General features: G+C 49.2%; 2 protein-coding genes across 2 annotated transcripts in view; both read right to left on the bottom strand.

Moving 5' to 3' along the window:
* Positions 1-16,304, bottom strand: Atmin (ATM interactor). The gene is made up of 4 exons (XM_021170704.1): positions 15,953-16,304; positions 7,435-7,560; positions 5,528-5,727; positions 1-4,189 (listed from the first exon to the last, which is right to left on the bottom strand). Exons 1-4 carry the CDS (start codon positions 16,274-16,276, stop codon positions 2,383-2,385), a joined length of 2,457 nt encoding a protein of 818 aa, XP_021026363.1. The 5' UTR covers positions 16,277-16,304; the 3' UTR covers positions 1-2,382.
* A 1,860-nt stretch (positions 16,305-18,164) lies between these two features.
* Cenpn (centromere protein N) overlaps positions 18,165-27,166 on the bottom strand; it is a 20,875-nt gene continuing 11,873 nt past the window's right edge. Inside the window, exons 7-12 of the mRNA XM_021169831.2 lie at positions 26,232-26,408; positions 25,249-25,350; positions 23,743-23,800; positions 22,719-22,831; positions 19,124-19,250; positions 18,165-18,864 (exon numbers count right to left, since the gene is read on the bottom strand). Of these exons, the coding sequence (XP_021025490.1) occupies positions 18,782-18,864; positions 19,124-19,250; positions 22,719-22,831; positions 23,743-23,800; positions 25,249-25,350; positions 26,232-26,408 (660 nt within the window). The 3' untranslated portion in view covers positions 18,165-18,781. The remainder of the gene's footprint in view (positions 18,865-19,123; positions 19,251-22,718; positions 22,832-23,742; positions 23,801-25,248; positions 25,351-26,231; positions 26,409-27,166) is intronic.

Below are 27,166 nucleotides of genomic sequence, written 5' to 3'. Positions count from 1 at the left end.
TAGAATTCTAGCTTCTCTTTAATCACCAAATTTATGTTCACAAACAAACAACCTTAGGGGAGCTCAGGTTACAAAGATTTTTGTGGGGACAGTTCTTGCACATGAAGGACAATTACATGCTCCATTCTTTATCTTGTAACTATTAAGACACATCTCCACAGACACAAAAACTTAAAAAGCCATAGATTGCTGCACTTATATTTACAAAGAGCCACGAGCAGACATGCATTTCTCCTTCAGCCGGAGGGCTTAAATAGATGCTTGAGCGTTAAGGCAGTGGATGAGTCCAAAACAACAGAAAATCTAAGTTAAGGCTTTATGTCTGTTCTGAAACTCACATTCACAGGCGACTGTGGCCACAACCACTGTTTAGCTCCTGGGTTGCATTCATCTGCCAGGTGTGTTATTAGCCCATTACTGAGTTCTTTGCATCAGATGAATGTGACAGGACAGCAGCAATACCAACTTTAATGAGTCATCACCAGCCCTCTTAGGTTTCATTTTTGAAGGTTCAGCTTTTGGCAGCACAAACNTATGCCAAAAGAACAGGGCTTTTCCATCCAGGCTAGACTGGAAAGGTCCCCTGGCTGGGCTGATTCTTAATTTGCCTCAGAGGTGGGCACCAGCTATGAACCCATGACCTACTTAGCACAGAGCCCCCCCAAGGCAGGCTTGACCTCGCTCTTCCCTCAGAGTGAGGGTGTTCTTAACCGTTGAAGCAATTGCTCTCCAGATTTTCCCTCTTTAAAGAATGCATCACAACAGAATCTAGATCAGCATACTTTAGATGGGTCTATTCTACAATTGCTAGTCTCAACGTACACATACTATGCTTGTCAGACCTAAGAGCTTCTTTCAGGGAGAAGATGGGGGTGGGTGGAGGAAAGATACTGTGGGCCCTGCTTCTCCTACCAAGATAACAAGTGCAGCATACTGGTGGGGGCTGGGCAGGAAAACCTTTCCCTCACCCCACGTCTTCCTTTTTAATTCTTAGAGGGTCTCTGAGTCCATTATGGGGAGCAGTCGGGTAGGCCCCAGGGTCTACTGTGGAGCAGAAAGGATGTCTGTGGGGAGGTGATGTAACGTATATATTTGCTCACAACTTCCCCCCACCCCGAAGTCTTCAGAAAAATGTTTTGCTTTTGCTTGCTATGAGGTCATTGGTAGCTGGTAGCATCAGGGTAGTATTAGGATGGGGACAAGTCACAGGAGAGACCAAGGAATAAGTAATGATCGAAAGGTTGGGGTATTTTCAGCTTCATCCCTACCTCCCAACCCACCAGGAAGGGTGACACTACTCAAGGTTAAGTTGATCTCTAATGGTTTAAGCAACTCTCTACCCACACAACGAAGCAGCCACTAACCCCACAAGACTGAGTTTGGAGGTTCCTACAAGGCTAACAGGCAGACTCTTGGTAGGTGCTGTGCCTAGCGAAGGTGTGGAAGTCCTCTGCCCCTTTGCACCCAGCCTACCCTTCACAGAAACAGTATCCCTGAGTTCTAGTAAATTCACCGAGCACAAAGAGTATGGAGTCATAGGAGCCCCAATTTATAGAAAGCTAGAAGCTCTGGGGTCGACCAGGAACTACCCTCTAGCCACTGTGTGCTCACAGCTGGCTGCCGTCTGGCACGTGGCAATCCCACAGATTTGATCAACACTCTGGAGGGAGCAGAGGAGAGCTCGTCCATGAAGCGGGATAAGCCCGAGATGAACAGAACCGAGGGTGTCCACAGTGCGCAGGTATCTCCACAGCTGGATACCTTCCTCATACTAAGGCTGCCATTGACACTGAGTGCTTGCTGTTCTCACACTGGCCAGTAACCTCACATTGGGAGGATGACACACGAAGCTGGCGGCAGTCACAGCTCAGGAGGAAAGGGACAGCAGAGACTCAAAACTGTCATAAAAGCTAAAGACAGCTGTGGCTTCCCTGGTGCTTCCAAGTCAGAGGGACATGACAAGGCAAGGTGGTGGCATCCAGGAGTTAGCGGCCACACAAACATTGTCTGAGCATTTGAGGCGCCCTTTACGCGGAGATGCCATTTAAGTGTGCTATACTCAGTTAAAGCAGCCACAAAGCTTGCCCCCTCCCACCTGCTAAGCTTGGCATTAGCTAAACAGTTCTAAGTTTTACAGTGTAAAATGCATTTTTTAAAAAGATAAATAGCTACACAGGAGCAAACGTAGGCGACATTTTAGATCAACACTTACACTTTATAATACACTCACATTTGCACACCAATCTTGTGGTCACGAGTACAAAACACCAAGAACTGAAGAGAATCTAAACAGCTGCCCCACTGACTACATCCCCAGTTGGTGCCGCTGTCCTTGAGCCCATATTCTAAACGCATATGGAGCGGGGATGCCTGGCTGCACCTTCAGAAGCTGGAGACAGCATGCAGCTCTGCGCACGTCTGGGTTTCCACGGAGCTGAACTGGGACTCCATCGTATTCCAGGCCAGATCGGCTAGAAGGAAGTCATCCATTGCCGTCTGAGTTTCGTTGCTGGTGAGGAACAAGTTCCCCAGGGGCTCGAAGCCAGAACTCATGGTCTGTGTTTCTGTGCTGCTCAACTGGACCTTGCTCTCCAGAGCAGGTCCGTGCTGAGCAGGGGAGGCTCCTTCAGTTTGGGTCTCTGTGTCAGAGGAGTCGGTACTCATGGAGAAGCTGGAGTGTTTCAGGATGCTGCCCAGGGGCAGGTGAGGACTACTGTCTAAGAAGAAGTTTAAGTCTGTTTGTGTCTGTGTGTCAAACATCTCAAGGCCCAGGAAGCCTGACCCTGCTCTGAACCCATAGGGCTGTGTGGAGGGATCTGAGAGGAAGACATCAGTCTGCGTCTCGATGTCCAGGGACTCCAGGACCGGCTCAGTGCTCATGGAGCTGAGCTCACTCTCCTCAGTCTGGGTCTGGATATTGGAGGCTGAGAGGAACTCTTCAATATCAAAATCAATCCCAGAATTCTGCGCTGAGCCAGCCGGGAGCTGGGCGTCAGGCCCAGGGTTTGTGTCGGACAAGAGACTCCGGTTATCCAGTGTTTGACCTGGCAGGTTACTTGACAAGATGTTTTCCAAGTCACTCAGTAGATCTATGGTTTGGGTCTGATTATCTGTCATGGTTTGTGCAGGAAGCATGCCGTTCTGGGCACTGAAGTTTAACACAGGTGCAGACTTTTCCATGACTTGGCCTAAGATCTTAGGGTCACTCTGAGGTGGCAGACCGTGAGTCCCTGTCTCTGCAACTAAGCTGCTACTCATGATGGTGTCAGTGGGCACACTGTAAGACGCATGCACGCTTTCAAAAATGTCCCCACACAGGCCAGTGTGGCCCACTGGCACTGAGTCGTTTGTGCGGTTCTGCATCCTGCTGGTCTGGGTTTCCCTGGAGACCCCACCAGGCTGGAAACAGGCATCTATAAATGCATCTGTCTGAGCAGCTATGGATGAAGTGACCTTAGAGCTGGGCACCAACGTCTGGGTGTGGACACTAACAGGAAGGGACACTTGAGAATCAAACGACAGGTCAGTCTGAGAACAGGATGACACAGAGGAATCAGGGCCGAGCCACGGAGCAGAGGGTATCAAGTTGGCTGAGGCATAGGTCAGATCTGTCTGCACGTTGCTTGAGGAAATGCTGGTCCTCTGACACACACTCCCTACCTCTTGTAAAGGACTACACAGACTTTTACCCAAGTTCACTTGAACACCTGTATTCATTGGCTCAACAACAGGACTGATAATTTTTGAGAGAGGTAGGCTCTCTTTCAGAGAGCAGGCCTCTGAGTCCAGGCTGAGGATCAAGGTTCCTACCGACAAGGGTACTAAGTGCAGAGCACTGGCTGCAGAACTGTGATCCACACCTAACACCACAGGCTGGGCCGAGGAATCCGCTGTAGGCACAAAGACAGGCACAGGGGAAAACTGCATGACCGGAAGTTTAACCAGAGCCACCTTGGGCTTTGGTAACAGCAACTTCTGGGGACACCTGGGAGGCGTCGAGATGCTCTGCTTTTTGGTGTGGGAGCTACAGGAGTCTTCGAGGGATGCTGCAGGCTTTACCTCCAGAGCATCTGCTTCAGGAGCACCTTGGCGCGGGGCTGCTTGGTCGCTCAGTGGTTCAGTGGTTTTACTGGACAACGTTTGGTTTTGTAGGTAGCTTTCCATTTTCCTTTTTTTACTAGGTGGGTCTCTGGAAACAGTAAGAAAGCAAAAATAAATTCAATTTTAAGACGTGCGTGCATGTGTCTCTGTGTTATGTGTACATGGTGACAGGCTGAAATGGGTACCAGACTCCTTGGAGCTAGAGTGATGGGTGGCTTGGAGCTGCTTAACTCTGGCTTAACTTTTGGAACCTCTTTGCTCTGTCTCCTAAGGGATTTCATGCATATGTTAAATACACTCATTTTCAAGGAGGAGCTTTTAACAATTCCATGTTTAAATTACATTTATTTATTATGTGTGTGCATGTGTGTCACAGCACATTCATTGTGTAGAGGTCAGAACAACTCGCAGGAGTCGGTTCCCTCCTTCTACCACGTGGGTCCTGAGGCTCAGACTCAGGCTGTCAGGCCTGAAGGCAAGAGCCTTTACTCACTGAGCCATCTCTCCGGTCCCTTAGGTCAGAGCTTTAAAATCAGGAACTTTAAAACCAAGAAGCTTATAAGCATCACACCTACAGCAGAAAGCCACTTCACCAAATATAAATTTGTTATTTTAAAATGAAAGTTAAGGCTGAGCCTGTAATTATAATCCTAGCTACACAGGAGACTGAGGCAGGATATTTAAGAGCAGCCTAAGGTACAGAGTGCGTCCAGGGCTGGAGTTAAAGAAGAAAGGCTGGACCTTGCCCAGCATTCCTGAGGCCCCGAGTCAGTCCTCAGCTCCACAGAATGTGAGGATACAGACAAATGAAACACACAGTCACAGTCTCACTTTGAGCTCTCAGCAACCTCTCTCTCTAGAGAAGATGCTGGAAGTCGAGCTTTTCAGATGGGAACAGGAAGGGAGGTGGCTCAGTGGTTAAGGGCACTTGCTGCTTTCCAGGGGATCTGATTGGTTTCCAGCACCCACATCAGCACCACCAGTAACTCCAGCTCCGGGGGCTCCAAATGCCCTCTTCTAGCCTCTGCAGGAACCTGCATACATATGTCGTTCACATACATATACTGACACACACACACACAAGTAAAAATAGAAATCTTCAAAACACAAAGCACCTGCATCAGCTTCTCAGGCTGTGCTGGGCACTGCAGCGCGCACACACACACACACACAGACACACACACCCCTGTACCCCCAGCACCTGGGGGGTGCACCAGGGGGACACACTTGTTATCATTAGGTCCAGCCTCAAATAAAAAAAATAAAGAGGAGCCTGGTCTAGGGGCTCCTCCGTTATTTCTGCTGCCATTCCAGAAGCACCCATGTTAAAGCCACAGGTTCCTTCCCCTGTTCCTTCCGTTCCCTTTGTGGCTGGCTTGTCAGGAGGTCCCATTTACAGCTATTCAACCGCATCTCTCTGTTTTACCTGTGCTCTGCAGGGATCTCGTGGCCAGTTCGGTAGATGTGAGACTGTAGTGCAGTTCTGCTGGCGTAGGGACAGCCGCACGTACACTGGAAGGTCTTGCCACAATCCTCCTCGTGTCTTTTCAGGTCCCACTCGGTGCCATAGGAATTACTGCACTTACTGCATTTGTGCTTCTTCTCTGCATGCATTTTCATAAAGTGCTGCAGAGAATATGGGTGGGATGAAGACAAGAGACAGCATCACACTGAGATCCGCCCACACACTCAATGTCCCCAGGATTACCAGGTACCGCATTTGCCAGTAGACAAACCCCAGTCTAACATATGCCTCTCCTTATGCACAGTGGGCAGGCTGCCTTGGAACCAACCCATGTATCCAGACTCTCAACTACACTTAAATGCTGTGGGCAAGAATATACAGTGAGTTGGCTAGATTTATGTCAACTTGACATAAACTAGAGTTATCTGGAAGGAGGAAGCCTCCGTAAGACCATCGTGGGCAGTGCCATCCCTGGGCTGATAGTCCTGGGTTCTACAAGAAAGCAGGCTGAGCAGACCATGATCAGCAGCACCCTCTGTGGCCTCTGCATTGGCTCCGGGTTCCAGCCATGCTTGAGTTCTTACCCTGACTTCCTCCAGTGATGGTCTATGACCTGGAAGTGTAAGCTGAATAAACCCTTGCCTCCCCAACTTGCTTTTATGATTGTGGTGTTTCATCACAGCAGTAGTAACCCCAACTAAGATGTAGTCTCTGCAGTGACCTCAAGACTGCAGAATGGCAGGAACCACTTCATTTTTGTTCATTAAATTCTTATTTTTATTTGCGTGCATCTGTGTGCATGCATGCAAACATGAGTCCACTGTTGGTGAGGCCAGAGGGCAGATGAGATTTCCATGGAGCTCCGGGTGGCTTTGAACCACCTGGAATGGGTGCTGGGAATGGAGCAGTGTGTGCTTTTAGCCACTGAGCCATCTCTCCATCTCAGGCTCCATTGCTTCCGCCTCAGTCTTTCTTTCCTCAGCAGATGGATCCCCTCCTCCTCACAGGACAGCAGCCTCTCTCTGGGAGGTCTTCGATGGTTCCTCCTTACTGGCTTCTTGTCTGCTCTTGCCCTTCGGCACGTATACTCACAGGTGTGCAGCGTCCATTTTCTACCTCTTGGCTGGATTGTCTGTTTCTTCCTCTACAGACCTGAGTATGGGCATTTCACACTGAGGAACCACTGTGTGGGACCTGGCCAGCGACTTCCACACAACTCACACTTGGATCTCTGGTTACGCCTGCTCAGCAGGTACAGCACACACTGAGTTGATGCCATCTGTATGCCACTGTGCTGGTTTGACGGCTTCCCGGGCTCAGGTATTTGAATCCTTGCCCCACAGTGGACTGGCGCCGCTGTTTGGTTATGTTTGGAGGCTCCGTGTAGTTTGTGAAAGTACAGCACTGGGCTGGCCTTTGAGGTTTCAGAGCCACAAGCTGTTCCTAGTTTACTCTTTCGGCCTCCTGCTTGCAGTTTAAGCCATGACCATCAGCTTTGCTCCACCATTATGCCTGCTGCTGTGCTCGCAGCCAAGTCCTTCTGTAGGCTGTTCAAGGCATGCTGTTTCCATTCATTCATTTACTTATTTTAAAAAATCATTTATTTTTATTTTATGTGTATTTTACAATGCATGTACAACATGTGTGCAGTTCCTACAGAGGCCAGGAGAGAAGGTGGGATTTCTGGGAATTGTAGCTAGAAACATTTGTAAGTTTCGCCACATGGGTGCTGGGAACTGAATGCAGGCCCTCTGAAGAGCAACCAATGCCCTTAACCATGTCTCTCCAGCGGGGTCGTAGCGTTTGATCATGGTAATAGCAAAGTAATGAACACATACACCTTGGGAAAAGTATAGCTAGTCACTTACCTGTTTAACCAGAGAAAACTGAGAAAATGGTCGGTCGGGGCCTCGAGGACATCCTTTGATTGGACAACAGTAGAATTTCGGTGTAGTTTTCAAGTCTTTCCTTATCGTCGGGTTTACTATGCCATCCTGCAAAGGTAAAGCCCAGCATCATCAGCTTTTTTTTTACGGTAGGGTCTCTCTATGTAGCCCAAACTGGCCTCAAAATCAAAGATTTGCCTGGAACTAAAGGTTTCTGCTGCACCACACCTGGCTCAGTCACTGTCTTACCAACCCATCACACCAGGCTGCTGATAGACACAGCCCGCCCTCCCAGGCCCCACAGCCCAGGTGGTGCTTGTTCCTGGGTGTCACCCTCACCCATACTCTGTCTCCGCCCCTGAGAAGACTCCTGTGAGGAGGATATGGGCCTCGCTGGGAGCACCGTGGTTTCCGTTTTTTACTGTGTAAGAGTCTGCACAAGCATGCACGGTGTGTAGATGTATAAGGATCAGAGGTCAGCATCAGGCCTAAACCAGTCTCCAGTTTACCTTTACTTTCAAGAATTATGTTTGTTGAGTTAGTATGTGTATGCACATGCCACAGAACACATGTGCAAGTTAGAGGACAACTTGTCAAAGTCCTTTGTTCTGTCATATGTGTCCAGGGACTGCCCTTAGGTGATCAGGCTGGGTAGCCCAGCACCTTGACCTGGTGGGCTATTTCACTGGTCCTCTGTCCTATTTTTTGGAGACATGGTCCCTTACCGTGATGGCTACTCTTGGTTGTCAACTTGACTTCATCTAGAATGAGCTATAATCCATAACTGGAGGTCACCCTGTGAGAGATCCTTCTGCTTGGTTTGAAATGGATACATCCACTCCCAGTCTGGACATCTGAGGTAGGAAGACACACCTTCAATGTACGCCTCACCTTCTGCTGGAGTCTATATAAGAACACAGAAGCAGGAAGCTTCTGCTCTTTGCCTGCTTGCCCTCTCCTGGCTAGGACAGCATCCCTTCACTGGCACTGGAGCCTACTTCCTCGGGATTCCAGCACACACTGAAGACCAGATGAGACTTTCAGCCTTGTGGACCGAGCACTACTTGATTCTTGAACTTTCTGTTCACAACCAGTCATTGTTAGATTAGCTAGACTGCAGCCTGTAAGTCATTCTAATAGATCATATATACATACACACACACACACACACACACACACACACACACACACACACACATTCTGTAAGCTCAGTTACTGGAGAACCCTGACTGATACTCACTGAACGTGAGGCTGGTGGCTAAGGAGTTCCAGCATTCCTCTTGGCTACCTTCCCAGCCAGCACTAATGTAGGCGTGGCCCCACACTTGGGTCCTCGTGTCTGCATCACATGCACTTTAGTCTGACCCCCCTCCCCGCCCCCATTGTACTGAGGACTGAACTTAGGTCCACATACATGCTAGTAGGCAAGTGTTCAAGCACTGAGCTGTATCCCCAGCTAGGACTTGGATCTGATTATTAACCTATTACCTAAAGTATTTAAAATAGTCTGATGTAGGTTCTGGCTGTTGGCGGTGTAATGAGCAAGCAACACAAGGTCTTATGTACTTCCTATTAACCCTTCTGTTGTTTTATGTATATGGGCATCTTGCGTGGTTTGGTGCCCAGTGAGGCCAGGAGAGAGCATCTGATCCTTTGGACTGGAGTTATAGATTACAGATGGCTGTCAGCTGCCAATACTAACCACTGAGCCACCTCCCCAATTCTGCTAAGTTTTTCCTAAGTACAACTCAGTTTTTCTTAACCCAGCATTTTACCATATCCAGTTCCTCCTCCCTAACTTCCCTTTATAATGCCTCACCAAGTAGTCTAGGCTGGCCTTGAACTTCTCCATCTACCTCAGACTCAGAAGTAGCCTGGAATATTTGTGTTACCATGTCTAGCTTTTAAAATGCTGTATCTGATTTCTTCGTTTGTTTAACTCTGGGCCAGGGAGATGCCCCATGTTACCCATGGACAGAGTCCAATCCCCAGAACTAACGGTAGAAGGCACGGACCATTTCTTAAAAGTTGTTCTCTGACAACCACAAGTAAGCCAGCCAATAATAATAATAATAATAATAATAATAATAATAATAATAAAGTATTGTAAGAGACATGACTTTTAATGTTGCTGGGGATGGCTCTGAGGCTTAAGTTAGCCTTCTCCCTCAGCCTCTGAACGTACACATACCACCACACCAGGCTATAAGTGACATCAACTGGAAGTTTTAAGAAATGTAAATGCATGTGTATGTCCTATGTGTGGAGGTCAGAGAGCACGCTGGGTGACGCCCTCAGGAATCAGTGTCTCTCTCTCATTGGCTGGAGTTTGCTAGTCCTGGATTCCAGGCACACGCTACCTTACCGCACCAGGCATTCTCACTTGGGCTCCATGGGGGATCAAATTCAGGTCCTCTGTGTGGCTACCCACACCTCAGACTACTGGTGGCTTCAGACCTAATTTTTGTCTGCTCCCTCCCAGCTGGCTGCAAAGGAGGGGTGGGCCGTGGCCTGCTTGTCTCCAGGCCATCAGAGAAAGAACTGAGTGGCAGGTTCAGGTGGCAGCTGCTGCAGAACACCTAGGAATCCCATACCTCTGGCATCCTGCTAAGAGGTGCCGCAGGCCCTGGACCCAGCTTCCTCTGTCTGCTGTGCACTCAGGATATCTGGTATGTGACCCCTGTGAAAGGCTCTGGACCCACAGGTTGAAAACTGGTGGTCTAGAAACTCATATTCACTTCAGTATTTAAGTGGTCTCTCAAAGAAGTCTCCCTTCTCTTGTTTCCAGTATTTAATCACTGTTGAACCAAAGCGTGTGATTCCAATCCCCCCTGATCCCTCTAATCTGAGTTCCCCTGTGAAGGTCTAACTCAGTGGTTCTCAACCTTCCTGATGCTGCGACCTTTAATACATTTCCTCATGTTCTGGTGAACCTGACCATAAAATGATTTTGTTGGTACTTTAGAACTCTAACTTCACTACTGTTATGAATGTATATATCTGTACTGTAATGTAAATATCTACTATCCCTGCCCCCAAAGGGGCCACGACCCACAGGTTGAGGACCACTGGTCTAAGTGACAGTTTTTGTTGAACACTGGCACTCACTATGTTATGACAACCAATACTGTCTCTCATCACCGACCTCATTTCATTTACTAATTTACCATCTGTTTTAATGGAAAACAACTGACTGAACCAACACATGCATTCCCCATCCAGTATCATCAATGAGAGGAAAGACATAGGTATGTGTTCAACTGAAAGATGCTTCCCAACTCCTTAATTCACATGTCTCCTTCATCAGGTCCTAAGCTGTTAAATGTGCCCCAAAATTGAACTGGCATCCTGCATATTTTGCCATATATATAATTTTATTCTGGGGCTGGAGAGATGGCTCAGAGGTTAAGAACAAGGGCTGTTCTGCCAAAGGTGCCCTCTTCTTCTGTGTAAGTATACAAGAAGTCAGAACACTGTATATATAATAAATAAATCTTTTAAAAACATAAAGATAAAGATTTATTCTGAAGCACTGTGTGTGCAGGCATGAGTTTTTGCATGCCACAAACAAGCAGGAGCTTGTGGAGGCCAGAAGCGGGTGTCAGGTCATCTGGAACTAGCGTTGCATGTGGTCGTGAGTATCTCTGTGGGTGCTGGGAACTGAACCCGGTCCACTGTAAAGCTGCACTCGCTCTTAACCATTGAGCTATTTTTTAAATTAATATTTTAAAATTAAATTTAAAATGTTAAATTTTTGCCCCCAGATAGATATTTAATGTACCTTCAACCACGCCACTACCTTGTCCAGTCCGTTTCCAGCAGCTCCCCGATGCCACCCATGGCCACACTTCAGGGCCCGAGACACTCAGGTCCCCAGCCTTCCTTGCCTTCCTTTCATACCTAATGGATCTCAGACTGAAATGCCCTTTACAAAGTGCTGGGGCCCAGAACTGACTCTGAGATTCAAGTATTTGCATAGACTTTACTGTCTCCGTGTCTCTAGTTGGAAAACCCCAAACCCTCCTAAACCGGAGCTTTTCTTCAAGCTTCAGATTGGTGGCTAAAGAGTTCTGGATTTGGAGTATTTCAGGTGCTCAGCCTGTAGTTTTAATTGCCCAGCCTTTTCATTTGTGTAACTGACTGGCTCTGAGTACTGTGAACCCAGGAAATGTTCCGGTGAGCCTGTGTTCTGTGAGCAGTGCGCAGGAGGCCCACCAGACCTGGAAGTGCAGTTTAAGCGGGGCTGAGACAACAGCACTCATTCAAATGGATACTAAACCCCTCCACCCTGGCATCCACCCACCACCACCCCACACTTCCCTCTTTTATCATAGGTGCCCACAGGGCTTTGGGGTTTCTTTTTACTGTTCTGAGACAGTGAATTCAAAGGTCAGCTGGGGAGGGGAGAGAACTGCACACCACATAAGGCAGGAGAGTAGCATTCCCTCTGCTGTCCTCTGCAGAGTCAAGGACACGTGACAGTTGGGGACTCAGGGCTTCGCTGTGTCTGTGGTTGGAACGAGGGTCCACTCTCTCACTCATTCCTTGACTCTCCTACTGCTGTAGGCTCCTTTTGCTCATAGGATGCTCTACTCCCAGCCAACATTCCTCTGTCAGATGGAAATGTGGGAACATTTTATTAAAATAATATTATCATTACTAATATTAAATGTAATAAACTTAAGACGGGCAGTGGTGGCGCACACCTTTAATTCTAGCACTTGGGACGCAGAGGCAGGCGGATTTCTGAGTGCGAGGCCAGCTTGGTCTACAGAGTGAGTTCCAGGACAGCCAAGTCTACACAGACAAACCCTGTCTCCAAAAAGCAAAAAAAAAAAAAAAAAAAAAGTAATAAATTTAAATAACAATATTTAAATGTTTCAAGAATCTGCAGAAGAGAAGACGGTCCCCAAAACTAAGATGGTGGGGACCAAGGGTGTAGCTCAGGGATGAGCACTTGCCAGCAGGAGTGAGTCCCCAGGTTCCATCTTTAGCACCACAGAACTAAGCCTCCAAAAAACAAGCCTGGAAAAGAGACCCGGACAGAAGGAGGAGGGGCCAGGGAGGTGGCTCGGTGGTCAAGAGCATTTGCTGATCCTGCAGAGTTTGGTGTCTAGCACCCATGTGGCAGCTAGAAGCTCACATCCAACAGTAACTCCAGCTCCAGGGGACCCAGTGCTGGCTTCTGGCCTCGGTAAGCATCCATGCTTTTGACATGCACACACACACACACACACACACACACACACACAAATGAGACAATAAAAATAAAGAGCAGAAAAGGGAGGGCAAAGGGTGTGTGGCTGAAGAGCAGAGTCAAGAAGACCATAAAGATGGAGGCAGAAGCTTCCTAGCACCTCACGGCCCTAGCAGCCCACTCGAAACCGGAAGTCAGTATTCGTCATAAGAGATGGTTTATGGAGCAGCTTGCCGCGACCTTTCTAAGTCACTGGCCACATACCCCTGTCTGAAGCAGAACACAGGATCACTATGCTGGCGGGGCTTAAGAAGCCACATGCCACTTGATAACAGGTTCTGGAAGTGCCCCCCTGTGCCCTGCCCTGCTTTCAAATGCCTCTCCAGCAGCCAGGCAGATCCTACTTCCTCCCACTCTTCCTCTGGATCATTTTAGCTCGCTCTCCACTGCATCATCGCTCTCTGCTGAGCCCACTGCAGGCGTGGCTGGCTGATGACATGTCCACACTTCCTTTCAGGGCGTGGGACATGGCCATTTATTTTGAGAACCTGCATCAAACCAAAGGCGGCCTGCAATCCCTCGGCCTGATTGGCCATGCTTCAGAAGGGCTTGGGTATTAGGCTGCGTGGTAGATTAGAATATAACGACCATACAACAACTGGTAGGGGAGAGAGAGAGAGAGACTATCACAGCCAGGGAAATAGAAAAACAAGGAACACAATCAGAATCACTCAAGTAGCTGTAGCCAAGACAATGAGAATTCCCATTGAGTTGAAGAAACTCAGCTAACAGGGGGCTGCAGAGATCAATCATGGTCCCCAAACACACAGGGCCTTCTTTCTGGGGACCATGTGTCCTCATGACACTGTTTTCTTTCCTCATAATATTTTGAGGATAACACATGTCAAGAATTGAACTGAAAAGCCTCTGTGTAGCGGCCAGCTTGAGGATACATAGAGCTGCGACTCTGAGGCCTTACCACAAAAGTATGGCTATGTCACACAGGCCCCTGCATTAGAAAAAACAAAAACAAAAACAAAAACAGACTCCCTTTCCATCAGACAACAGATGCCTAGGAGCTGTGGGGCCCTGAGGTTACCAAGGCAGAGGTTACAAGGAAGTGAGCTGCCAGACAGGGAAACGACAGCCATAGGAAACCCTGAGGCAGTTTAAATACTGCTAAACGAAGCTTCCAGAGACCAAGCAGGAATCTTCTCCCAACAGCCCGTCTTTCTGTTGTCCAATATCTGGGTTCAGGAGTGGGCCAGGCCGTTCACTGCTGTCTCTAGATAAGAGAATCTGAAAAGCGCATGAAGAGTCTGGGAAGAATGACATACTTCACACAGGCTCTAGGCCAGAGAGGACTCTGGTACTCTGACATACTCAAATCTGAGTAAACATCTGACTGCTGATGTCCACACTTGCTAGAGCGGGCCATGGTGGTACACACTGTAGTCCCAGCACCTGGGGGTAGGCAGGAACACTCCCGGTAAGTTTAGGCTACTCTGGTCTACAGAGTGAATTCAGGCTAGACAGGGCTCCATAGCAAGACTCTGCCTAAGAACTGAACTGAACCAAACCAAACCTGTACTGGCTCAGACATGTTCTTCCTGTCACGTGTCATACCTGTCCTCCTGTGTATTTCTGAGCTGTGAGCACCAATCTAATGTACATTATCACACCACTTCACCACAGCCAGTGGCATCTCTGTGCTTCCAAGGCAGAACCAAGTTGTGGGGGTACAGGGCTCCCCCAATAGCAGGTCCAGATTAAAGAACAAACACTTCGCTAAGAAATGCTGGCTAGAATCACTGTGGCCAACACCAAGGATGCCCTTGGTCAGAGCAGCAGCTTTGTTTTGTGATCAGAAATCACCCGGGGCTGGGGCCGGGGCTGGGGCTGGAGCTGGAGCTGGGGCTGGGGCTGGAGCTGGAGCTGGGGCTGGAGCTGGAGCTGGAGCCCAGAAGAGTGCTTGCCTAGAAATCCTGGGTTTGATCCCAAGCACTAAATAAAAATGGGCATGATGATGCATGTCGGCAGCCTCAGCATTTAGGAGACTTCAGGAGCATTTAGGGCAGGAGGATCAAGAGTTCAAGGTTATCCTCAGCTACATAGTTAAGTTTGAGGACAGTTTGGGCTATACAAGGACATGAACTATCCTATCAGCAAGGGGGACAACACTGAAGGCTGGTTCCAGTTGTTGAATGCAAGTTGTAAGGAACTGAGGGATTAGGCCATGGAATTATTACAGGCACACTCACTCTCCACCCCGCTAAATCAGAAAGATTTAAAACAGAAAAGAGAATTTAACATTTAGGATGAAAGAGGAAGCTGCAGGTTGGAGCCTGAAGTGAGTTGTGTTCTGGAACAAACCTTTACACAGAACTTCCTCAGCTTGCCCCTGCTGACATTTCCGGACTGACCTTTCCCTGAGATCACTGTTGCCTCTTGTGCCCAGCTGCTAAGTAAAGGCAGGGCATCCCTTCAAGAACAGTACACTTATTGGCCCTACTACAGAGTAAAACCTAAAAGTTACAGTTGGGGAGTTCTCTGGGGTGGGGGTGGGGGATGCCCAAGGTGAATTTACCTGAAGGTCAGAGAGATCCTGCAACCCTCCAAGTAATGACTCAAATCTGACCGGGGGAAAGGCGCACAAAACTGCTTTCAGTGACTTGCGTTTTCCAGTTGGAGCACGGGGGGCACAGAGACCTGATGGTGAAAGGAAGCTTCCTACTGTAAAAGCTGAGAAGCTGTGACTTAACAGGTCTGGCATGGGGGCCCTAACATCTGATTTCCTCCCCCAAGCTTCCAGGGTATACCATAGGTTTGAAAGCCATCGTCCCCATTTATGTAACACGGAGAGGTCTTGGTCATACCATCCGTCATACCATCTACCGGTGAACCTCCTCCTTACAGATCCACGGGAGAAACCTCCCTCCCCTCTCCTTCCTGAGCAGAGTTGATCTCAGCAACCCCGTGAAACTTGCAGCTCAAGTGCCCAGAGTCCAACCCGCAGCCGCTTCTGAGTGACCAGGTAGGACCCACCGGCAGTTTCGTGGGAGGGGCGGAAAGCCTGCGGGGTTGCATCTGGATGCCTTGGCGACATCACCTGTCGCTCATCCTTGCAACCTGAGTAAACAGGCAGGCTCCCCGAGGTGTTGTGGGCACGCCACCGAGAAGCTGCTTGCCCGGTGCGTGTGCGCGCTCCCCCGCGCTCTCGCCGTGCTCGGTCGGGCGCAGGTGGCAGGGCACCGCGCAAACCCCGCACACCCCGCGCCCGCGTCCCCGCCGCGGCCCGCTCACCTGCAGTCGGTGGCTCTTGACGAGGTGCATGTTGAGCGCAGGGCTGTTGGGCAGGATCTTGCCGCAGCCGCGCACGGTGCACAGAATATTGGTGCGCACAGCCCGGGACAGCTCGCTCACAGTCGGCTGGATCAGCTCCCGGGCCGGTGGCACCGGGGCCGCGGCCCGAGCCCTGGCCGGTCTCGGTCGGCTGCCTTGCAGTCGCGACTCGGGCGGCCTCCACGGGCTAGAGGCGGCGGCGGCTCCCCGCGTGTTCGCCGGCGTGGCCGGGACACCCGGGGCCGGACCCGCAGACTCGGCCGCCGCCGCCTCCGTGGCCGCCATGGCTCCCGCACGGCCGCCAGGCCCCTCTCGCAGTGCCCGCCCCCGCCGCAGCCACTTCCGGCAGGGGGCGGGGCCTCCGGGCTCATTAGCATCCGGCCGGTCGGTGGCCGCAGCGCCGCCCGCCGGCCGCGGCGAGCGCGTATTGGAGGTTAAAGTCCCAAGTGCTGGGAGAACAGGTGAATTGGATGGGTTCCATGAACCCACACTTTCTTCTTCCTAGGGACCTGAGCTCAGGCAACAGCTGGATAGAAGAGAAAGAGATGCTTTTAGGTTTAACCTTTTTTTTGACCGTTGCTTTATTGTTATTAGGAATTAATTTTATATTGTAGACTATTTGCTTAGCATGCTTAAGGCCCTGGATTTGATCGGCAGCACACTAAAAACAAAACAAAACAAACTTATCTTATTCTTTGAGGCCGCGTCTGGCCTCAGAATCCCCATATAATCAAGGAGTCCTTGAACTCCTGATTCTCTTACCATTACCTCCGTAGTCCTGGGGTTTTACTAAGCCTGGCTGGTAGCGTTAAAGATTGATCGAACCCAGTGCCTTAGACGTGTACTCTGCCAGCTGAGCTACAGCCCAGCCCCCACAGACTATTTCTCTCTTATCTCTGAAGAGGGACGAGTCTGAAGTGGATCTAGTCGGTTGAAAGCAAGGTGTCAGCTGGGCTTGTTCTTCCAAGGATCTTGCCTTTTCCAGTGTCTAGAGGTCACCTGCATTTCTTTGCCAATGGCCCTTCCTCTGCACCAAAATCAGGAATGGGAAGTTGAGTCTGTCACATTTCATAACCGACATCTATCGTCATCATGCCACCTACTACATTGGACCTGGGTATCACAGGGCCAATGGCTCAACTGCAGAGTCCCTTTGCCTTGGGAACATACTCAGAAATACTCAGGAATTCTGAAGCAGGCATTTTTGAGAATTGTTCAGTATGACGTTAGGCTTTCTTGTTCAGATTCCTGCCAACTGTACCAGGAAGAGCTAGAAGTAGAATAAATACCCCAGCAAGTGCAAGGGCTTCGGCAGTTCCCATTCAGCCACTCATGAACCTTGTGGGCAGAATGACTTCTTTGTATGTGATTGACTGGTCAAGAGAGTGGTCAAAGGGAGCTAGTGGGGCTAGGGGGATGGCTCTGTGGTTAAGAGCACTTAATGTTCTTACAAAGGACAGGTTTGATTCCCAGCACCCAAATGGTGGTTTACAACCATCCATAACTCCAGTTCCCAGGCACGAATGTGGTACACATACACAGATGCAAACAAAGCACTCATACAAATCAAACCACCCCCACCCCCTTAAAAAGGTATGTATGGAGGAAATGTCTTTAAGCCTTAGTTAGGGTTTCTATTGTGATAAAACACCATGACCAAAAAGCAAGTTGGGGGAGGAAAGGGTTTATTTGGCTTAGACTTCCAGATCATAGTCCATCACTGGAGGAAATCAAGACAGGAACTCAAACAGGGTAGGGATCCGGAGACAGGAACCGATGCAGAGGCCATGGAAGGGCGCTGCTTACTGGCTTGCTCAGCCTGCTTTCTTACAGAACCCAGGATCACCAGCCCAGGGATGGGACCATCTCTCTAGTCAATCACTAACTAAGAAAATACCCTTCAGGCTTGCCTGCAGCCTGACATTAGGGAGGCATTTCCTGAAACTGAGGGTCCCTCCCCTCAGACAACTCTAGCTTGTATCAAGTTGATGTGAGAACTTGTCAGCACAAAGCCCAAATACACAAGGCAAGCGCCTGACATGTCTGACCACGCTAAAACTAAAAATGGATCCATACCGGATGACCCACAGCCTGTACACACTACTGTATAAGTATTACTTAGCCCTTTCACGACTATTTATGTATTCATTCAAAGCAACTGATAATGCGTTTGTCAGTATCTTTATTCACAGATCAGTGATGCTCAGTTTCAGTGTGCCATGGATAAAAGATCACGAGAAGCATATGTATACATATAATAGAGAAGTTGTTTTACACAAAGAGGCCGTTAGATATGCAGCCTTGTGTTGTAGCCTCCAGCTCCCCTCTGACTCTCCTAGTTTGGGGTTGGGTAGTTTCTTGGTTCTTCTGTGATCAAGGGTGTGTAACAGAGATCCCCCAGGAGCAGACTTCTGAGAAGCAGCAGCAGCAGCAGCAGCAGCAGCAGCAGCAGCAGCAGCAGCAGCAGCAGCAGCGGGAGGAAGGACAGTAGGTGCCTACAGAGTCAAGCACTGTGCCCATGCTTGACTTCTGTGCGTGCCAGGTTGAGGTCAACCTGCAGCCTCATGCATGTGCGTGCACATATTTATCACTTGTCAAATGCCCACAGTTGCTGTACTGACGGGGAGAGAGAGTACATGCAAATTTGAAGGACAGATGCAGTCCCAATAGTTCATTAAAAACACCGAATGTCCAACACCAAGGATTGGCTTCTAAGACACAAGACTGTACACAGAAGCCAGTTGGTTATAACTGGACCTGCATGTGCAGCAGAAGCCAAGCCATATGTATTCATTTATCTCTAATTTTAAAATAATTCATTTTCTTGCTTGGTATGCAGGTGAGCAGGGGAGAAAGTGGTGCATCTGCAATTCCTGAAAAAAAGAAAACAAAAATAAGAATGATCATGGGGACACTCAGTCTAAACATGGCTAGGATCAGAAAGAATTATGGGCACCTTCTCCTACCCCCTAATAGGCACAGACAGGAAAAGGGCTTGAGGGGAAGCAGACTGGAGAGGAGGGAAGGCTCAGAGGGAACCAACCGGCTTACAGGTAACCAGATGGCCGTCTCCCGAGAAGCAGTAGCCACTGGTGATATCTGTTTGGCTCGTGACATAAACTGACCACTTACCGGCTGGTGCTAAGGATTTCAATGCTTCCAAAAGATGTGGACTGGAGAACTTTACAAGGCACCGGAAGGGCTCTTTCCTGTCGGCCAAGAGGCCCCCACCTATGTTACTCTTGAACTTGGTTTCCAGCTGTCAAAAACAAGTATTTGTAAATGATGGTTAAGTCCTGGGATCAGCTGGGATGGTGAGAGATAATGAACCAATTATGTATTTCATTAATTCCTACACATGGATTAATACACACAAAGCCCATTTAACTTAACTGCAGAGGCAGAAAGCATCTGGTATAGGAAGGATGTCTAGCAGAAAGTGCCAGCGCTGTATCTGACTCATAGCAGAGGCTGTCAGAGCAGCCCTCAGCACGGTACTCATCTACTGTGGGAACTAAAAAGGGGTTGAAGGAAAGCGGGGGCGGGGGGGGGGGGGGGGGGGGGGGGAGAGGGGAAGGGAGGATAGCCCATGTCTGGCCAGAGTTCCACCTATGCTCTGGGTGTGGGAGGTCTACCAGACGCTTTCCACTCAGCCCTGGCTGGGCATCTAAGCCACTGACTCCACTTGATGGGGGTGTGAGTGGGGTGTGGGTGTGGTGGACAAGGGGCAGCCCCGACTGGGGGCCGGGGGCTACACCCTGTCGCCCCGGGAATATGGGAGAGAGGGCTGAGGGAGAGAGGTTCCCACACAGGCGAGAGTCTGCACAGCGGGCCTTGATGAGCAGAGACGGTCTATGGTTTTAGAGCTTTATTGTAGAAAGGCAGGGGGAAAGAGAAAAGGTAGAAAAGAGAGAGAGAGACAGGCCATGGCTAAGAGGAGAGAAGGGAGGAAAAGGAGAGAGAGGGAAGAAAGGCTAGAGAATAAGAGGGAGGGAGAGGGAGAGAGAGGAGAGAAGACAAAGAGAGAGGAGTGAGAAGGCAAGGAGGGGCCAAACAGCCCCCTTTAAAGTATGTTGCTACCTTTTCTGTTGCTAGGAAACTGGGGAGGAGTCTAGCCTAAAGATCAGAAGCTTGGGACACAGCCTATGTGACTGCTAGCCACACACTTTTCCTGTGGGGGCTGGGGGGGGGGGCAAAGGTAACTTCGACAGGAGCCAGAGTTCCAGGAGACATGAGAGAACTCCTTGGGTCCCATGTAGGTAAATTAACACCACCAGGTCCCAGGGTTCAGACCTCAGCTCGACTGGAAACCAGACTGTCTGTGTATAGCCTAATGCCCCACAATCTACAGGGGAAGCTCTGTGTCCACACGTCCCTCAGCATAGCACCCCAGCTGTGGGAGAAGCCAAAGCCTGTGCTGCCCTCAGGCGCCCAACCATTACATTCTGCATTCAAATAAAGGCACTAAATCTCAGGGCTGGAGAAAGGGCTCAGTGGTTATGAGCACTTGCTGTTCTTGTCGAGGACCTGAGTTAGGTTCCGTAAGGTGGCTTTCAACTGTCTGTCCCTAACTCCAGTTACAGGGCTTCTACACTGACTTCTGGACTCTGCACTGGACACACACACACATCCAGGCAAAACACTTATACACAGAAAAAAAAAAACAACTTAGGTTTTTATTAAGGAAGACTCAGACATCCCTAGATGTAGTTGCACATTCTTATAGTCCTAGCTCCCAGGAGGATGAGTCAAGGACGGCTCCACGTTTGAGGGAGGCAGACACTATCTCAACAGCCAAATGTACCCCAGAGCCTCCCAACCCAATCACACACATCACCCAGAAGGCACACACTGTGGGTCCCACGTGCGTATCACCCAGGTGAACCTGTTACCTATAGCTCTGGGTTCTCCTGTTACAAAACAACATCCCCAACTTAAGTGATTCTTAAATCCTGAGGTCCTGTGCTGAAACATCTGCAGGATGCTTAATGTTTGCAATCAATTCAACCTGTAGCCACGGTGAGTTAAAGTGGACAAATCGCTCAGTGGTCTTCTAAGCCGTTTTCTGAGGTTGGAGAACATCAGGTGAGAGGAAATGACCGTGCGCCTAGGCTAACAGAACTTAACCACTCTAAGATGTGAACAAGCAGTCTATCTTGCAAACCAGTGGCTCTCCAGCTTTAGTGTACAGCCGGTCGAGAGCAGCCAGGAGCATGCAAAAAAATGGCTGGCTGGGTACACCTCTCCTGAACCAGGAGGAACAGGATGGAGCTAGGAGCTATGCTTCCTCCCCGTTCCCAAGTGACTGGTTCCACCGCTCCAGAGAGCACACACTGAGAGCTACTGTCCACCTAAGAGTGGTGGCCACACCAGTGACAGAAAGGAAGCAGGGGTGTCAGAAAGTCGAGGCCACCTTGGCTACACAGTGAATGTGAGGCTTTCCTAGACTACAAGACCTTATCTGAAAAACAAGCCACGTGACTGGAAAGATGGCTCAGCAGGTAAAGTGCTTGTGCCTGGACAGCAGAGCCTGAGTTAGGGTCCCCAGAACCCATGTAAAAGCTAGGTGTGGTGGCATGTATGTGTAACCCAGCACTTGGGAGGAAGGCAGAGACGGGAGGAAGTTGGGGCTCCCTGCAGCCAGTCCAACTGAAATAATGCTCCAGGCTCAGTGACAGACTCTGTACCAATGAGCAAGGTAAAGAGAGATCCAGCATTGGCCTTTGGCATTCATAACTGTTAGCTTATGTGAACAAAGCTGTGCGTGCTTACGACTTGATAAACATGCCACCTCTCAAAACCCTCTTGAAAATCTCCACTTCTCTCTTTGAAAACAAGTCCGACCAAACAGTCTTTGGGCCTAAATGAGCAGACCAACGGCAGACCTGAAGCGTGTCCTGTAGCCATAAGACAACTCCACGGAAACATTCTTGTTGGGGCTCGGGAAGGAAGGTAGTGTGAGTAGGAGCATGGGCTCCTGCTAGGGCGCCTGTGACACTCCTCTAATGGTGGCTATGGACTTGTGCACCTCTGTGTCTACACAGCCATAGGACAGGCAGCAACTCTTTGGAGCAAGTTTAATTTACAGTATATTTACACGACTGATCTTTCTTCATTGGACGCCAATCAGCTAAGTAGGATATGTGTTTTCTCTTTTCTTGTTTTGGGTTTCTGAGTCAGTCAGTCAGGTTTGCCTCCAAGTTACAAAGTAGCCTAGGCTAGCCTTAAACTTGAGATCTTCCTGCCTCAGTTTCCTAAATGCTGGGGTTACTGGTGTTCGCCACCATAGCCAGCTCATTTGAGTATTTATGAGCATTTACTACGTGCTAAATACTGTTCTATGTGTGGATAAGCTAGTGGGGTGTAGACCTCCCCACAGCTGGAGATATACAACAGAATTATCATGAAGACAAAATGCAAAAGAAAATGCAGAATTTCATGATGTCTCCTTTGCTAACAAGAGAATTAAGAAATATAATGAAGCCGGGCGTGGTGGCGCACGCCTTTAATCCTAGCACTTGGGAGGCAGAGGCAGGCGAATTTCTGAGTTTGAGGCCAGCCTGGTCTACAAAGTGAGTTCCAGGGCAGCCAGGGCAACACAGAGAAACTCTGTTTAGAAAAACCAACCAACCAACCAAACAAACAAGAAATATAATGAAAACATCTAGGTAACTGATTGACAGGTCTTGTACCTAGCTTGCTGGGGACGTCCGCTGTGCCATCCTACCTTATACTGTGCGAACTCTAGCTGTGGCTGAGGGTAGGCCCCAAAGGTCTCTTGAGTGACTCGGTGGACCCTCACTTTCTCTTCTGTGTTTTCGTGAGTGATCTTTGAATCCACTGTGGAGGAGATCAGATTAAGAGTGCCGTTAGGAATACACTTCGCCTGATATAGCAGTCTTCCCATTCCTAAACCCGCAGATGGTTTGTGGAGCTCAGATGTGTCCAGTGCCTTCTTTTTTCACTGAAATAATGATATGACAGAACAGCTGGAAAGCACAGGCTGACACAGGGAGTAAGAAATCCCAATAGAGCCATCCCTGAGTAGGTTCTAATACCCTTCCTGTGTAACTTCCTTACAGTTACCGTGAATAAATCTGTACCATGTTTCTTTACTTAGCATAGGACCACTGGTAGGTCTTCTGCCTTTGGAGTCTCTGTTCCCAACATCAGTTTTATTTCCTTCCACTGCTAATCTAGAGTTTAGGTTTTTCTTTCTTTGCTTTGTTTTTTTTTGAGACAGGTTTTTATCTGTGTAGCCCTGGCTTGCCTCGAACTCAGAAATCTGCCCACCTCTGCCTCCCAAGTGCTGGGATTAAAGGCATGCGCCACCACTGCCCGGCTTTTGAGTTTAGCTTTTCTAGGGCGAGACTCAGGTTATTATTCTAGAACCAGCACGTTCAGCTCATCAGGAGCGTGGGATCCACCTTGGACAACCTAGCTCCGTGATCCTGCTTTGAGTTACCAGGCCTTCCCGAAACCTGCTTTCCCAGTGGACAGTGCTTCTTTGTAGGACAGCTATCATTCACATGCAAACACTGAGGTATGTTGCTCAGTATGAATGCACTCTCAGTGACTGTCAGCCATTTTAGCAAATTCTGAAGGACACCTGTGGTAGCTTGGTTTTCTGCCTCTGAATACTTAATTCTTGTTTTTTTGGGAAGTATGAGCCAGCTCTGCAATGAGATCCTAGCACAGATGCTTTACCGCACAGCTGCCCCAAGCCCAACTCTGTCTCAGAGCATACATACAACACATAGAAAGGCTTGCTTCCTGCAGAGACGTGGTGGAGTTGTAATTTTCAAAGGTCTGGGAGGAAGAAAAAGAACACGTTACTGATTTGAACATGTTGGGTTAAGACATGAATTGGTTCTAAGTTGTAAAATGTGTTAAATCTTATGTTTTTAAGAAGCAGTCTTGTGTTTTCTATTCGTACTAAATAGAAAGCAGCGGTGGCTTGGCCACAGGCTGGCTAGATTGAGCAAGGCTCCTAGGACAGCAAGCCTTGCAGCATGGCTGTTTGAGGAACCAGTGTAACAATGTTTCTTGGGCAAAGGATGTTAGAGTGTCTGCCTGGCCAATGAGAGGCTGTGGGTTCACCATAGCACTAAACCAAACCAAACCACGCCAAGGTGCAGGGGCCACAGGAACTCCAGAGGAGTGAGGACAGCAGCTGACACCCTGGCGTCAGCACCATGTCTTCTCATCCTGGAAAATTGCTCAGGGGCCTTTTAGGAAAAATAACTGCTACCAGAGCCCACATTTCTTGCATCCTTTCTATTGAATTGCACTGGAGTGAGTGACAGTTTCCCAGTGTGGCAGCTGACATGTGACTTCTCCTAATAATGGTCTGGCTGCACTGCAGGGCAGCAGTTGACATCTGCCTGGCAGGAGGGCAGAGGGCAGACAAAGAAGGAGCAGTCAGGGAGAAAGCCATCATCTAACTTCTGCCAGCATGGCAGCCCATGCCTGTAATCCCAGCACTTGGGAGGCAGAGACCTCAGCTAAGTAATATGTTTTAGGCCAGCCTGGGGTATACAAGATCCCATCTTAAAGCTCCCAACAACAATAAAAGTAAAAATTATTTTCCTTTTTAAAGGGAAGAAGCATTTATTGTGGTTCACAGTTAGGGGCTCCCGTTTATAGTGGCTGAAGTCACAGAGGCAAAAACACCCTGTTCCCCCCTCCCCGCTTAAGGAGTGGTTTGCAGATAGCCACCACCTCTCTCTAGCTAGGACAGAAGATACAGCACAGCCTCCTTAAGGAAGTCCATCCACCTAAGTCCAAACCTTCAGACCATAGGGGAAGACCTGCCCTTGTCATTAAATGGAAATTCCAGCATCCAAACAATTCATCATCCGTAGGAGGAGGGGCTCACGAGGCCCCGCCCCTTTCTGAGGTGCTCCAGGCAGCTGATGGCCACTGGGGGGAGGAGTCATGCTCTACCCCCAGCTCATGCAAGGAGCCCTAATTAAATGCAGCAACCTCCAAAGGCCCCTGCCTGCCTTCAGCCTTCCCTCCACCCCATGAAGATAGGAAGGGGTCCTGATGGGAAGAAGGGGGTTGGCAGAATGAGGACAGGGATAAGAGAGGATACCAGGGGCCAATGTGATCACAGTACACTGTATGAAACTGAACAAAATGAGGTGACTAAAAGCTTCATCCACTCGCTCGCCTGCAGGGATGGGCTGGGAGCGGCCTCCACCCTTCCTGTGTGCAAGAGGAAAGGAAAACTCTACTGTAAAGAGTTGGCTCACCTGATTATACTCTCTAAAAACAATTGCCTTGAGTGAGTCCAGGTGCCTGCTTCTCAGATCCAAATGCACAATCTGATGGTGGTTGCTAGCGACTTTCAGTGCCTTGGAGGGAGAGGAGCGAGACTGTTAGGGTTGTGCGTGGGTCTATACAGACTGCTCGGTGAAATGCAGGCGCTGCAACTGAGAACGGGAAGAGCCCTGAGTGGGGTGCAGTACACACTGAGACCCTGGCGCTAGGGAGGCTGAGCGTAGGGGTGAGCCCTGTTGCAAGACAACCCCCTCACTCACCCCCCAACTCTTGCAAGTGAGAAGAAATGTAACCCTATCTCCTTACTCACTTGTGGGACCCTAAGGCCTGCTGCTGACAGTGGAGTGTGAGCTGCACTACCAGACAGAAGGTGTGTGGGGAGCCGTGCAGCCAGCTGCAGAGCTGCTCACCTGCACCCAGCTCACGCTGGACTCTGAGAGCGCAGGAGATGCTAACAGGGGAGGCATAATGACTAGCACAAATTTGGGATGAGTTATTCTTTTTGGGAAAGAAGCCAGGACCCCCAGAGCACAGAACTGTGGGTCAAGTAAGAATGGCCCCTAAGAGAGAGGCTACTTCTGATATGGCAGTATTTTTGTGTACATTACATGTAGAAAGTGGTCATAAATGTCAGTTGCCATCAATAGGCAGACTGTAGAGATATAGATAGCACTAATCCTGACATGAGACAGCAAAGTGACAAAGAGTTTGGGGTGGATAGAGTATAAAGAAGGGGCGGAGAGCTTCGACAACTCATCTCTTGCCTTTAGGAACTTGCTGGATTTAATACTAAGCAACGCTTTACCTTCACACTGACAATAAAGACTAGATCAAGGTAATATCTTCTGTCACATAGCCGATGGAGAAACGCTCTCCTTAGAACGGGAGGTAGGCATTTATCTAGGTATGTGGTTTCTAGCTCCTGGGCACTCTAGCTGCTGTACCCTGTTCCTACCTGATGGAGAAGGGGCACAGTGTTCTTCAGATGGCAGGAAGAAATGAAGGCATACGGAGTCTGGGGATAATACACCACGAACGTGGGCTTGTACTGGTTTGGCTGTGAATACTGTGTTCCCCAGGCAACCCGGATCCATACCGAATTCTTCTCATAGACTCTGAAGCTGACCGTAACCTTATAAAGAAAAGATCCCTTCCTGGTTAAATCTCACCATGGCACCAACTACGGGCATCTGAGACACAATCAGTGTTAGAACAATTTTTCATGCACTGTGGGCACCTGCCAGTCTTTTTTTCTACTTAGAAATTAAGCTTCTTTATAAGTATGTTAGTGCGCACATTGCCACAAGATGCATGGAGGCCAGCTCGGGTCACACTTGGCTCTTTTTCTACTTCTTATGATACCGTTTTGGAACTGTTTGGGAGAACATTTTGTGATTATCTTATGAAGATCTATTTACACCTTGTAAAGTATATCCGAGAAAGGAAATCCCTTAAAGAAACCTTATAATCTGGCAGGAGAGATGGTGCATAGGTTAAGAGCGTTTGCTGCTTTTTGCAGAGGATTACAGTTTGGTTCCTAGCACCAATGGGGTGGCTCCCAACCATCTGTAACTACAGTTCCAGGGCATGGGAGCCTCTCTTCTGGCTTCTGCAGGCACCAGACCTGTACTTAGTACACAGAAATATATGCAGAGAAACATTAATACACATAAAGTAATAAAAGACATTTTGAAAAATGAGGTATCTGACGGGGCACACCTTTAATCTCAGCCTTGGGAGGCGGAGGCAGAGGCAGAGGCAGAGGCAGAGGCAGAGGCAGAGGAGGCAGAGGCAGAGGAGGCAGAGGCAGAGGCAGAGGCGGCAGAGGCAGAGGCAGAGGCAGAGGCAGAGGAGGCAGAGGCAGAGGCAGAGGAGGCAGAGGCAGAGGCA

Source organism: Mus caroli, chromosome 8 (genome assembly GCF_900094665.2).
Source record: "Mus caroli chromosome 8, CAROLI_EIJ_v1.1, whole genome shotgun sequence".
Lineage (NCBI taxonomy): Eukaryota > Metazoa > Chordata > Mammalia > Rodentia > Muridae > Mus > Mus caroli.
This window is presented reverse-complemented; position numbering and strand designations above follow the sequence as displayed.

Excerpts from the sequence above, each read along its gene's own strand:
- Atmin (XM_021170704.1), bottom strand. The coding sequence starts at position 16,276 with ATGGCGGCCACGGAGGCGGCGGCGGCCGAGTCTGCGGGTCCGGCCCCG. Across the intron at positions 7,561-15,952 it reads TCAAGAGCCACCGACTGCAG|GATGGCATAGTAAACCCGAC; the intron begins GTGAGCGGGCCG and ends TTACCTTTGCAG. Across the intron at positions 4,190-5,527 it reads GAGATCCCTGCAGAGCACAG|AGACCCACCTAGTAAAAAAA; the intron begins GTAAAACAGAGA and ends TACTGTTTCCAG.